Here is a 13,864-nt window from a genome sequence, read left to right on the forward strand (position 1 = left end):
TACCTTGAATGTAAATATGAGCAATAAAGTTATGTAGCCCCGTCTCCAAATGCTACACAATTACTTTATGAAATTCAAGAGTATCGGTATTGTTTTTCAAAATAAAACCTTGCAAACGCCTAATATCTCTCATGGATTTGTCTTCAAGAAAGTTAGATATATGTTATACGACAGAGCAGACAGTTGGCAAAACTATTTCAGAGAAATCATGACTTCTGTAAACTGTTCTGCAATAGTACAGGCTCTGGAGCTCAGTCAAATCATTTTTAGTTTCTCCATGTAAAGGTCAAAGTGCACGTTTGTCTGAAAGGAAAATGAAGGCAGAGTAAAACCTGTCCAAATTAAGCTGCTGCTTGATTAGAAATTTACAAATATTCAAGAATCTTCAAAGTCAGTGGCCTGATAGATTACTGTTAAGCATTTGTGAAGCAGTATGTTTGTATGAAAGGATTGTCCTAATGATATGCTTACTGTGGACAGATTTTACTTTTAACTTCTCTGATGATGACAATGGTATATACAAATGAGATGAAAACGTTTATTTAAAAATAAATGGAGAAATTGGGATGAACAATACAATGTAAGAGGAAAGCATCTGGGAACATGACAGTGATACAAGGAGTCAAATGTGATTAAGCTCTTAGTTTGAGAACATGGATAGATCTGTGATGGGTGAATGATGGTGGAAGAGCAAGCAGTGTTAATTAAATGTCAACACTAGCTGGGTAAGCATTACAAAACACACAATTGATCACTCCCATATTGACAGTTAGAAGATGGCACAAAAACACACACATGTAGATCACCACAGCAAATAAGTAGCAATCAAAATCACCTGCAGCATGCCATGTGAGCTAGAACTTGTGCTGTTTATCTGTTTCAAGCCACCACCCAGCTCGGATGACATGTTAATGTTGCTGTGCTCGCTAACGTTAAACTGACTGGGTTTGTTGTTGAGGTTGTTGCCGTCAGCCTGTTGGCTGTTACCCTCAGCCTGCATGCAAATAAAATCATCAAATATGGACATGCCTTATCCATTACTCGACCAAACTATGAACCCATGCACACCCAATCTAAATGTAACATTGAAACATACGCTTGTTTTCAATCATCATGATGACCATTTTTGTTTCTTGAGACCCAACATACCACGTGAAAACGAGAAATGGTAGAACTGAAACAATGGATTTACTGGTAATGAAGCCATGCAAAAGCAAAATATTACATACCGTGGTCACATACGAAGAAGCCCTGCAAATCAAGGGGCCACTGACCATCTTTTCATGCAAAAGAATACCACAACCATTAAAACATAAACTCACCAAATTTTCATCATTTTTTATTAATTTTAAAACTAGATGAATACTAAATACTAATTATATATTAGATACTAGAGGCATGCAAAGATGCTAAACCCATGCAATTAACACCTAAAGGGAAACAGTCAGCCATGCAAAAGCAGGGATATTAACAAGGTGGGAGCTTTTTTCTAATCCAAACATTTCACTATTCTAGCTCATCTGATACTTATTAAACTAAACTTATTCTAATTTTACCTCGTTCCCTCTCTGATGCTGCTTCCCAGCATCCTGTTTCCAGCATTTACCACATTCCCGGCACACAACTACCTTACGGTGTACATTCTCACCAGCACAGTCTACCTCATCCCTACTACTGGCTAGGCTATTTTCCGGTGACTTAATGGTGTCTACTCTCTTGTCTACACTATCTCCCTCCTTGGGCTTGTCCGATTTGCTAGACTTGAACTCACAAGACGCTACTCTAAGAATGCTCTTGTCTCGCTTGATCAGCTCATTGAGTTCTTTTTCTGCCTGGTAGAAATGAGGGCTCTTGTCTACAATGTTTCCAAGTGGAATCGGCTCTAAGTGGTCTAGGAGAGGGTTTCTCTTACAATACGGCCAGCGTTTGTTACATTTTGGACTAACGGCTCGTTGGTAACCTATACAATCTGGGTAGTCTTCCTCACCTCTAGCATTCTTAGTGTCCTGTATTCAATCAAATGCAAAATGTCAGGTTTAAGACCTGTTAAAACTAAACTTCAATGCAAATGAAATTGATAAATATCTACTAGAGAAATTTTTTTACGTTAGAGAGATTTACAATTCTACTTTGTTGTATATGGTGCACTTTTGCAATCTACAACCTATGCTTCATGCAGTGATTGGAAAATAAAGAAATACATGCAGGGTATAGTTTTAAGTACACGTTGAAGCATGCAGTGACCAGGACTTACGTTTGGTTGCCGTTCGGCATTCTTCATTACGCCCACCGTGCCCGGAGTACAATGTAATAACCTGTACACATGTTCTACTACACCGAGTCCGCGTACAAGGTTGTCACGTTGTAGCAAGGCACTGATGCGCTCTAGTTCCTCTTCTTCGCAGATGTCCAGCGGAATGGTGGTGTCTACAGGTTCCCAGTCAAAAGGCCTGGTAGGGGTGCTTGGCTGTGGAGATAAAATAGAAGATCCCTGAGTTATACTGACTACAAAACAGTCCTGAAACATTTACTTATGACAGAGATTAAAATTCTCAGTTGCTGATGAGATACATTTCCGCTATATGTAAATGTAGTAATGAAATTACTAAATCAGTTCCATGTCTCTGCCTCTGTCTGTGCAGTGCATCTGTGTGGGTAACTTTCATCCAAATACAACCATTTGCAGTAATAGAGTGCGAAGCCACTGCAGTGAACTGCAATAAAACTGCTCACACTAATTAGTTTCAGCTGTAGCCGTGGCCACTTTGGTGTTGAACAAGGGGTGAACAAGGTTACTTGATAAAGACCAAAAAGTCTGCTTGTACAAAGGCAAAACTAGCTCTGTCTGAGGCTCGAGTTGTAAATGAGAGTTTACGATTGGCACCCTGTGTTCAAGATTAAGATACAATGTAACATTACCATGCACTGGTCCATGTACAAATCTTTTTTTATTTCAACTTCCCCAGACAAACTGTCTGCATGGGACATACAATGTTGTCGACTTTGCCAGCTGGCTACAGCTGAAACTAATCAGTGTGAGCAGTTTTATTGCAGTTCACTGCAGTGGCTTCGCGCTCTATTACTGAAAAGGGTAGTAAATGAACACACCACTGCAAACGTGTTGATGGGTGAATGGACGGGAAATGCATTGAAGTTGCTGTCACTATACGGTTGTGTTCAGGAGTCCATGTGAAATGCACAACAGAGCATGCCCACACCTGACTTACATCGCTGTGTGATCTGGTCTGAGTAAGGCGCCTAGGTATGGGTCTTGTAACCGGCCTAGGCCGCCGTTTTGCATTGGGACTTTCAGGCCTCATGCCATCCTTGTCCTTTCTGTCCTTGCCTTTCTTCAGCATACTTTCAAGTTTCTCTTGTTTCTGCCTTATTTCTTCTCTTTGTTGTCTGCAAGGGTGAAAATCAAGCATGGCTTCAGGAATGGTCAAACACATTGCACAGTTGAGCAATGAAAGATTGCAAGAGTTTCTCATATTCTTAAATGGCTGGTCAACTGCTTGTTTCTGACACGCAAATAACATATTTCATAGTTCCACTACTTTGCTGGTAATTTTAATTTGCTGACTAATCCTATTAATCAAGCTAATGTCGAACGATTGACAATTACATTATCAACTCAATCAAGGCACTTTGTGAACTATTCATTCAAATGATATTCTGGTTAATAATCCCAGATGGCTAGAACTTAAAAAAATTTCCACTTATCAATTCCTTCTCCAGAGATCATTACTTAGCTTTGATAACGATCTAAAATCAGTAAAAATGCTTGAACCCTTCAATTCTGCAGGTTCCTAACGCACAGGTCTGACCACACTATTAAATGAATGGTGTATGTTGGACCAAAAACAGTGATAAGAGGGTTTCTTGACAGCTAGACTTTTTTAAGTCTTTACCTTGCACATTCCCCCCTTGCTTTGGAAGCAGCAGTTTCTTGAAAGAGAGAGCCACTGTGTTGGAAGAACTTGTCATATTTCTCTGAGCCTTCTATCGGGTAGATTCTCCTGAAGTTGCCCATGTGTTTGTCTTCCCATTTCTGCATAACTTCTAGATAGTTGGCCTGGGACTCTTCAAATTCTTGTTGCCTGTCAGGGAGAAGAGGATGAGCCTTTCGTGAAATCTGCAATTTCATTCTCTCGAGCATGTTTAATTTCCCATCAGCATTTCTTATCAAGGTTTTTTGAAGCACAGCTGGGATGGTTTTATAGATTTCAGATGTTGATAATGAAAATATCATTAAACTACATTTTAAGAGAAACTTTAGCAAGGAAAGCACTCCTTGCAAAAAGACTTAAAACACATTTAACTGAACCCTGATAATGTTACACTGAATTGTTTTTTAACTATGCAGTCCTGCAGAGAATGATCAAATAACATTTTCATTGCAGGTAAATGCCTCATTTGTCTATACAGATCTGACTTCACTATTGAAAACACAAGAGACAGCAGAGGAGAACAGTGAAAGGCTTGACTCCTCTTACCTAACTTCTTTGGGTTTTTGCCTCTGAAACAACCTCTCTTTGACCTTCTTCCGCTCTTCGTCGATGAACTTTTTCCGGTCGAAGGGAGTGAAGTTCAGGATGTTGTAAGTGTCATAGATGAGTGTTTCTTTGACATCCTTGTCCAGAGGTGCATCTGTGTGAAAACTCGGTGAGTGGTTGACCTAGGGGTACAAAATAGTTAATGGTGTAGAATTGCTGCTGACTGCACTTTCAAAAGACTTTCATACTAACTTCTAAAGCCACTGTGTTACCACAGTCATTGATTTGCACAAGAAGTACCTCAATAGGCCGAGGGACGATGAAGTTCTACATATCTTGATGATTCCACATTCATCGGGTTGACAGTGATGATTTCAGGGAACATTTTACCAAAAAGTATGGACTGCTTTGCCTCACACACATTGGACCAGGAAAAACTTTTCAGGTTTGAAACAAATCCTGTGGTTTTTTGTTTTCTCTTTTCTGCAAGAGCAATACAGCTGACAATGACAGTGGCAATCACTATCGTCTTTACTCATACATATTGGGGAACCAATCACCCTAAAGTTAATGAAAGGCATATCGGGATGTTAGAAAGGCAAAACTGCATGTACAAAACTCACTTCAAGAAGCCATGGCTTCAACTTTTTATCCAGCAAGACATCAAAGCCAAGGATTTCAAAACAGGCACTGCCCTTCATGTGGTTGGGGAAGCACGTTCTGTAGTTGTGTTTCAAGATGGGATGTGCTGATATGAGTGTCTTGATGATGACGTCGTCTATGTCTCCCCAGATTTTGTTGATGTCATAACCATTGTCCTCAAACCATCTGTTGACAGTGGTAATTTTCCTGTCCAGAGATAAACACACAAACATTAGTTATACTTGGGGATGTTCGGAAATGACCTGCGCTAATGTACGGCAGCTAATTTCAACCGGACAGGGTTATTTGTAATTTGGTTGTTCAGTTTTTGACACTACATGATTACTGTTACTTGGAAAGCATGATGATATAGTGTTATGAGTGGAAGGTAGGGGCTGGTGGCCATCCTTTCAGAGTATCTAACTGACAAAAACATCTGTGCAAATTTACCTTTTGCTTCCACAGTCGTCATCCCTGATAAAGTTGTCACTGTGTTTGTTAATTGCATAATTTGTGAGATGCATGCAAGCCTCTTCCTGAAAGAGAAAATAAAATTATGTTGTTATTACTATAAGACTAGATTTTGGCTCAAGCTTTTCTGTGAAACAGGAAAAAATTATGGAGTCACAAATGCCATCAGCATTTGTCCTTCAGGCCAATGTTTTGTCTTTTGATTATTGAGCCGTTACACTATGATGAAATGCTATCAGATCAATTTTTTCTGGCTACCTCTCTTGAAAAGATTCAAAGGTTTACACTACAGTGGTCTAAATATGATTTTTAAAAAGAAAGCTCCAAAATAGTTGGTTTCCTACGCATTGCAGATGTGCAAATAAGAGAAATAATCTGGCAACACTGTTCTCATTGGCTAGATCAGCTACCCATGATGTGTCTTTGAATATTTAAGTCAAAACTTACTATGTTATGTCCGTTTGGTTCTTGGTATTTCACAGTGGCAAACCTAGCCAAGCCATCAGCATGCACAAATATCCTGAATGGATCGCAGGACGTCACCAGCACATAGATACGCAAATCAAATTTGAAGTTGTCTATGAGGAAGGGCTAGAAAGTGAGATGAAAATAGCACAAAGTTATTCCATGATAGATTAGTTTAGCTGAGGTATATGTTAGCAATGGTTTGTAATGAACACTTTGCCATTGTGATCAACGGTGCATTTGAGAACTGATGTGATTCACTGGCATTGCAAGTAATTTGTGGCATGCGGAAAGATATCTTTCAGTTTACAATCATGGGTAAGTACACAGAACACCAACATAATCAATAGAAAAAGAATGTATGTTTTTCACAGCATTTTACTTCTTAAAAGTTCTCTATCCATTAGACCAGCAGTGTTGCACCAATTGGAAGTTTGCATATAAATTTGCTCACAGAGGCCCAACACTGGAACTGAAACTGAAAGTGATGACTAAATTAAATTCTTCAGTGCTAGAATATGCACACTACACTTTTACAAATATGTTGATGTAAGACTGTGGTACAATCACTATGCTATTCTTGTTGTATTTTTGTATTGAAATCTCTGATATTTTTACCTTTGTGATATACTGTTGGCATAGCATATGTTCTCCTGGTTTGATGTCTTTTGGATTCTTTGTCACAAAGATACCCTTTCCTTGGCACCCGCTTTCAGGTTTACAAATGTAAGTCTTGTTCTTTTTTGTTCTGCAGAATGCTTGGTAGTCACCATAGCTGAAAAAAATATGGGACACAGTTTGATATTGCTTCTCTCTTCACATTTTACCTTGCCCTGCTACTATGTATCCTTATAATATATATGAATGATATATAGGTTTTTATACACTCAAAACATGACCATAGAATATTTACTATGATGATGTTCAAAAGATATGTACAATAAAATTTCACTTGTTCATGACACTAAACTGATATCCTCTCATTGTTTTGTTTTCAATACATTTATTTCAAATTGGTATTCAGGTTTTGCTATGAGTATACAGACACATAAATAAAGTAATGAGAACAACTTTCACACATGGATTATTTCTTTTGATGTGTACTTCTCATTCTTCTTTATGTACATTAGTCTGTTGCTCCCCTAACATTTGAAAATCTGTCATGTTATGTGTGTTAATCTTTCAGGAACACCTGTATGGTCACTGAATTTGAATTTAGAATCAAATGCTGCGACCAAAACCGCAACTTTGTGGGAAATTCTCTCCGTAAAACCTTCAAGGAAAAGAAAGGCATCGTCTCTCCTACTTACTCTGCTGGCAGAACCCAGGACCGTGGGAATACGGCAAACTCCTTTGGAAATAGTTTCAAAAGTCTATTCATGTTACGAGCTAGTAGATCTTTCCTGCAAATCTCACTCATACCCGGAAAATGGTTAATTTTCTGAAAAAAGACATCACAAATAAAATTTACGTTTCCCTTCAGCAAGAAATGCATATTTCACAGAGAACAATGGCACTAATAAGATTTTCCTTTAGAAATTGCTTAACCAAGCAACCTGTTCAACTACATTGAATGAGTGAACATGGAGGATATTATCCAAAAGTGCAAATAAAGAACTGGTGGCTAACTAATTTAGCTGTGGTTAGAAATACTTGCGATTTGTTTCCATTGTATGGACACATTACCTTAACATGGAAAGGCTTTTCTCTAGAATAATTGAGTTTTCTCTGTTGAATAGAGTCACTTAATAATAGCTTCCAGCTATCCTAATTGGAAATATAAGTGCCATTTTACAATATTCCATGAACACAACAATAAACCTTCCATCAAATTTGCAGATATGCAAACAGCAAAAAAAAAAGTATGTGTTTCTAAAAATGAACATGTGAGTTGTAATCTCATTCTGCTCTTTATGATTGAATTGTTAACAAGAAGTGGACAATTTGATCAAAGCGATTGAAATGATTGAAATGACTTTCATTTTTCCCATCAGCAATTGTACCTTAAGGCACTGAATTTACAGTTTCTCAAGATATTTTCGAGGGCAGAAACTTACTTGAAATCTCCTCATTTCCATCACCCTTTCTAAGGCAACAGAGTAATCTGTCCAATACAGTGACCAGTCTTCATCTTCGCCCACTTCCTTAAAACCAAACCTTTTGGCAACTCTACGTACTGTACGTGAAAGAACATGCATGGCATTCATAAAAATGCAACAGGAAAAACAAATGAGAAACTTAGAATGATAGAAACTGAGTGTACATATGAACCAACTTAAGAAAAATTATATTATTAATGAATTTGGTTTACTTATAATTTCATTGCTTTGATCAGAACAAATAATGTTTCATGGACAGAGGTATCTGTATCCTGATTGTATCATACAACTCACAAATCCTGTCTTCATTTTACTGTTCTTACAAACAAACTGCTTAGAACTGCATGACAAACATGTAATTCAGTGTTAAAAACTTAAATATACTCACTTGACTCATATTTACAATTTGAAGTATTTATACCAATCCACCTGAAGGGAAAGAAAATAAGTTAATTAAAGGGAAATTAATGAAATTATACTTCCCACAAAAAGGGAATTATTCACAGTCTAGTAATCACACTTAATGGGTCTTTATGGACAAATTTCATTTAAATGTGACAAATGTTGACACAGCTTTTATTTCATCATAAAGGCAGCTGTCAAGACTAATCCTGAAATTGTCATATTTAGTGACATTAATGGCCAATATAGTTAAAGATAATGTTTCAGTTGCCAATGGTTACCAAATATTTTGCAATTTATGACAGAATATTAAAGTCTTTGAGCGATTAATAAAATTATAAAGATTCTGCCTGAGTTGACTTTTATCGGAGCATATCAAAATCACATTTAGTAATTGTCACAATTAATTGAAATTTCTGAAAACAACATACAAATTAAATTACTGGTCTATCAAGGAACTGCTTGTAATGTGAACAGTATGACTTTTTGTAACTCCTGACATTAAAACACAGACACTACAGCATTTCATTAACTTCATTAATATCTACAATGTCACGATGACATACAGTACTAGTCTGATTTTAAGACCGTGCTCTATGTACGTATTTCACTGCAGTATATTGTACTGGCAGAGAGTAACAAGCATCTGTACTGAGAAAGTGTGAAACTGTATATTCTGTTGAAATGTATATGATGGGAACCCGACAGCTACGGTTTTGTACGCATGTATATGCTTCTTAAAAAGAGGTCACTGTTTAAGCTTTAATTCTTCTTTGGCGGTTTTGGGAGATAAAGCTGGTACACTGGAACACCTTTCTTTTGTCAGCAAATCCACTACATTGGTAGGACTGTCACGTTCTGGCCCCATCACCTCAATTACCATGAAGCCGAATAGTTGGCCAAGGGCAGTAAAAAGAATATTGATAAGCCCCGAGGTGTTTCATACATGTAAGCACAATGATCATTGAACAGCAACCCCACCATAGATACCAGACTGAAAGATTTCAGATGTCTTGGCGATCCGCTGGCACTGCGTAAAATGTCAAAGCAATCAACACAATAGCCCTGTGACAAAGGTTACGATGGTAAATCTTTCAGTCATAAAGACGACTCAACACTGACTGTATTTGTCAAAATTGGTTGGTTTTCTCTCATGGCAAAATGCCACCACACACTCTACCCTGGTGTCTCGTAAACAGCGCACAGCTAAAGAAGCCCCATTGTGTTTGGGAGTGACCTATTTACTTTGTTCACTTTCATCTGATGATTGATTTTAAAAAGAGGTGATCCATCCTTGGGATGCAAGCACAGGCAATCATTTTCAACACCACAACAGCTATCTCTACAGATTGACAATAAAACACAATAGCATAGACAATTTGTTTTCAAACAAGTGTTTGGCATTTTAAATGCCCTCTAAAGGTGTTTTCTATTTACCTCTTCCGCTTCTTCTTCTTCTTTTTAGCTCCAAGAGGCTGATCCTCAGCTTTATCCTTATCTTGTTTTTCCTCCTCTTTTCCCCCATCGTCAGCATCACTCTCCCCTCCCTCCCCAAAGACCTCTTCATCCCCCTCCCCATCAACCTCTACTAATTGGTCCTCATTGTCGCTCTGCTGTTCATTGTCATTGTGGTCCCTGTTGTCATCATTTTCTTTATCCTTATCTACCATTGTTTAAAGGCTGCAAGAGAGAAGAAAGAGGGTAAACCATGGCAACATGACAACAAAGTCAGAAAGTTGACATGTCCATGCTACGATATAGCAGCAGAAACTGATAGTCTTTATTGGACAAAGACTAATAAGAGACACAATATATTTGAAGTAAAATATTTCTGCAATTACCTCATATTTTTGCACAGTAAACAAAGTTACTGACGTGAGAAAGAAATATGAAAATATTAACATTTCACAGGTTTTAATTTATGTGTCTTCAATTCCCACACATTAATGTACATAACAATATATTAGGATGTTCTAGATTTTAGTAATGTTGGAATTTCCGACTTAAAGCATTATGTCACCATTAATAATGTGTCTGGAATGGAAATTGTTTTCAAACACTCAATACAACTATTTTCAATTAAACATGAAAGAGTCAATAAAATGCCTGTGGCTAATTTCAACACATATAAATCACATTTTTATGAAGACGTGTATAAACAGGTGTATGTTGGGATTTTCTTGATCAACCTTCCATTAACTTTCTTGTTATAACTCGATGCATTAACGTAATGTTTGTATCTCCTGTAGCTACATTTACACTTTAGAATGGCAAATTAAACCTGGCCATCTTTGGAAATGTTCACGGGTCTAAAGGATTTATGGGTGACCATCAGGAAATAGTAGGTATGCCCAGTTGAATGAGATGCTATATTGATCTTCTCATAACCTGAAACAAGTTGCCAAAGAAACCGACTCTGAGCGGTACTCAGCGGCCAAAGCCAAACAGTGTAGTCTTCATTATCTACAGTGCTCTGATGACTCACAAAAGACTGGCTTTGTTTTAAAGAATGTTTTCTAATTGGATATATCAAACTTTAATGAGGTGAACACCCCACAGGTACGCCATGAATGATTGACCAATGTATTGAACATCACCTTCTTGAAGTGGTTTGTCATCAAGTTTAGCTATACTATAATGACAAAACAGAGATGTGAAGGCATGGTATGTAAAGTAGCCGGACCAGGATGACATCGTTACATACATACATGTACAATGAGAAAACAAAATCACCAACTGTGAGATCCATTTCTGGATAAATTAACCTATAGGAATTTAGGATTCTATAATACCCTCATGAATTTTATGTAAAATTTGGGTTTGCTTTTCATTCAGACAATATTTGAGTAAAAGTCTTTTTTTTCATGATCTTCTACGAGTATATGTATATAAAATAACATGTTAATTAACGAACACCTAGCATTAGATGAAAACTTGCACTGAAGTTAATAGAAAACCCGGAATAAGAATCTATACGTGTAATTTCTCTGTAAAAGTTCTAAACTAGTTTCTTACATTCTTGACTGTGAAAACTGTAAATCTGTTACATTTCCAAAACTGCAGAGTTAAAAATCGGCCATTGTTGTTTGACGATCTTTGAAAAACAGTAACAACGTGCTGTTCTTATTCATTACATGTACGGCATCATGGGATGATGACATGTGTAACAATTGTCTGCAAAAATTAATTTGAAAGAAGACACTACTTTTTATGGAAGTGGATATTGGTTTGCAAGAGCATGAAAATTTAACTTTTATACGACCTAAAAACAGTGTTACAACCGGCATTTTAGCAAAAATAAATCCTTAGTTGTTCACAAGTCATGTGACATGATCATGTTTATCTTGAAAAAATGGGATGACTTTCAACAAAAGCCTCTGCCAATGCAGGAAAATAGCAAACATTTTGCCTATAGGATATTTTGGCAAGAAAATATTTCTTGAATAAATTAACGTCATCTGTTATTCCAAATGAACAGTGAAAAGATCCCCATCAGGTGGTATTTTATCATGTAAGGACACATGCACATCAGCATATGTATGTACAAAGTCAAAATACGACATGGCTTTTGTGTTGTGGAACTGATCTGTTATCAAGCTATGGGTTTTCGCTCCACGCTGAGTCTCTATAATGGTGTTGCCTTTTAGTATTTTCAAATATGATGAACAAACCATTCGTTTCAGCTCTGTTGGACTAATATATCCCTTTTGTATACTTGTCAAACCTATCAGACAGCCATCTAGAATAACTGATGGGAAAATTGAATAGTTTAGTACATGTGTATGCATGAAAGCTGATATGAAATTGAATATCTAAGACATGGCTCATATATCGGACTATTGAATGTCTGCTCCCAGTGTACAGTATTCAAACTGCATATTGTACAAAAAATGCAGATTTCTACGCAATCATACAGTGCTACAAGATATCAGTTGAATCTTATTCTTTTCTATTTGAAAGTAGAACCCTTGAAGAGGGAAACAGCAAGTGAAAAAGTTAAAACCTATCATTTTGCCTTCACAAAATATTGTCTATGTATGTGCACTATTCTTACAAGTTGCAAACGCATATTTCTATGCATGGATACAGGAAGGCAAGCAGATTTCATTTTAATGTTTGTTGTAAGGACTGTGCACTTTCAGGGGAACCCAACTGGGATTTACGGATTATTTGGTTACAAAAACACTGTAATTGGAGTCTCAATTTGGTGATTTCAAACTGCTCCCAAAAGGACATGGATATACTGTCACCGGAGATTTCCTTATGGGTAAACTAAAAAGGTACAATATTTACTGAAGATACTTGCTTGAGAGAAATGGATTAAACTTGCTTCATCATATTATGTCACACTAATTCTGTTGATTGGAATATCCTGAAGCACAAACATAATTTCACTTTCTATGGAGAAAGAAACAAATTTTACCACTCATCAAATTTGATGTGGTTGCACATACTAGCAGAAGTAAATGGAAAGATGTCACCCCAGTAAATTAATTTTCAACACAAGGTTGCATCATTGTGGCGGATGTTCCCAGTACGCGTTCTATTCTGGAATTGTTTCGTCGTAACCCTTCTCAAAAGTGGAATTTCCTTATACATACATGTAAGGGTAAACAAATAGGAAGAGAAGTCAAACAGCTTCAAGCAAGATAATAGCAGTTATGTCTACAAAGTTATACTAGAATTGTCCACCTTCCCCTTTTCCTTCTTTCTAAAGCAACATGAGGAGGAGGAATTTGAGCATGCACAAACACACCTATTGTTATCTTTGAAATTTGAGAATGGGTGATACCTCCCTCGCATGACATCATAAGCCATATCATGTCGTAACTGAGACAGAGCAAGCGCAGGCATTAGTATTTCAAATTTGTTTGCGTAATTAATCCGGGCAACTGGCCACTGAGTAAACAACACGCTACCACTGACAACAAATAAGCAACCACCTGTTGCAGACGTCCGGTATATCAGACAGGTAGTTTACACAGGTAACAACCTTGACTACCTGGGCAACTGTGTTTTAATTACAGAGGAAAATATTTCTATGAAATCATGGTATGCTACATAGCATAGTAGTAGCCTGGTACTGTAATGAGGCAAAATGCATTTGCTGCTGTTTCTTTGTGCATGAGCCGTCCAAAATAATTTTCATTAAAACTACACAAAAATTATCACGGAAATAGAAAATTGTAAAATTACTCTACTTTCCTGATAATTATTTTAATTCACGTACAGTTCTTAAATTCTCTCAGTAAAGGAGTGGTTTACTTTAATTTAAATCAAACTTTTGTA

The 13,864-nt window shown here is 37.1% G+C and overlaps 1 protein-coding gene across 19 annotated transcripts in view; it reads right to left on the bottom strand.

The window, feature by feature from the left end:
- Window positions 1–13,864, bottom strand: part of LOC139121456 (tubulin polyglutamylase ttll6-like) — a 33,680-nt gene that overhangs the window by 10,361 nt on the left and 9,455 nt on the right. For 5 of the 19 annotated variants that reach the window (XM_070686328.1, XM_070686330.1, XM_070686332.1 and 2 more), the window contains exons 3-16: window positions 10,013–10,255; window positions 8,562–8,602; window positions 8,132–8,250; window positions 7,385–7,515; window positions 6,693–6,849; window positions 6,057–6,200; window positions 5,589–5,674; window positions 5,120–5,345; window positions 4,497–4,678; window positions 3,912–4,100; window positions 3,219–3,405; window positions 2,255–2,467; window positions 1,230–1,277; window positions 836–994 (exon numbers count right to left, since the gene is read on the bottom strand). In XM_070686328.1, the coding sequence (XP_070542429.1) occupies window positions 836–994; window positions 1,230–1,277; window positions 2,255–2,467; window positions 3,219–3,405; window positions 3,912–4,100; window positions 4,497–4,678; window positions 5,120–5,345; window positions 5,589–5,674; window positions 6,057–6,200; window positions 6,693–6,849; window positions 7,385–7,515; window positions 8,132–8,250; window positions 8,562–8,602; window positions 10,013–10,245 (2,115 nt within the window). In that variant the 5' untranslated portion in view covers window positions 10,246–10,255. Of the gene's footprint in view, window positions 1–835; window positions 995–1,229; window positions 1,278–1,419; window positions 2,007–2,254; window positions 2,468–3,218; window positions 3,406–3,911; window positions 4,101–4,496; window positions 4,679–5,119; window positions 5,346–5,588; window positions 5,675–6,056; window positions 6,201–6,692; window positions 6,850–7,384; window positions 7,516–8,131; window positions 8,251–8,561; window positions 8,603–10,012; window positions 10,256–13,864 lie in introns of those variants that run through there. The other 14 variants (XM_070686336.1, XM_070686337.1, XM_070686338.1 and 11 more) reach the window with 8 other exon arrangements.

This window comes from Ptychodera flava, chromosome 21 (genome assembly GCF_041260155.1).
Source record: "Ptychodera flava strain L36383 chromosome 21, AS_Pfla_20210202, whole genome shotgun sequence".
NCBI lineage: Eukaryota > Metazoa > Hemichordata > Enteropneusta > Ptychoderidae > Ptychodera > Ptychodera flava.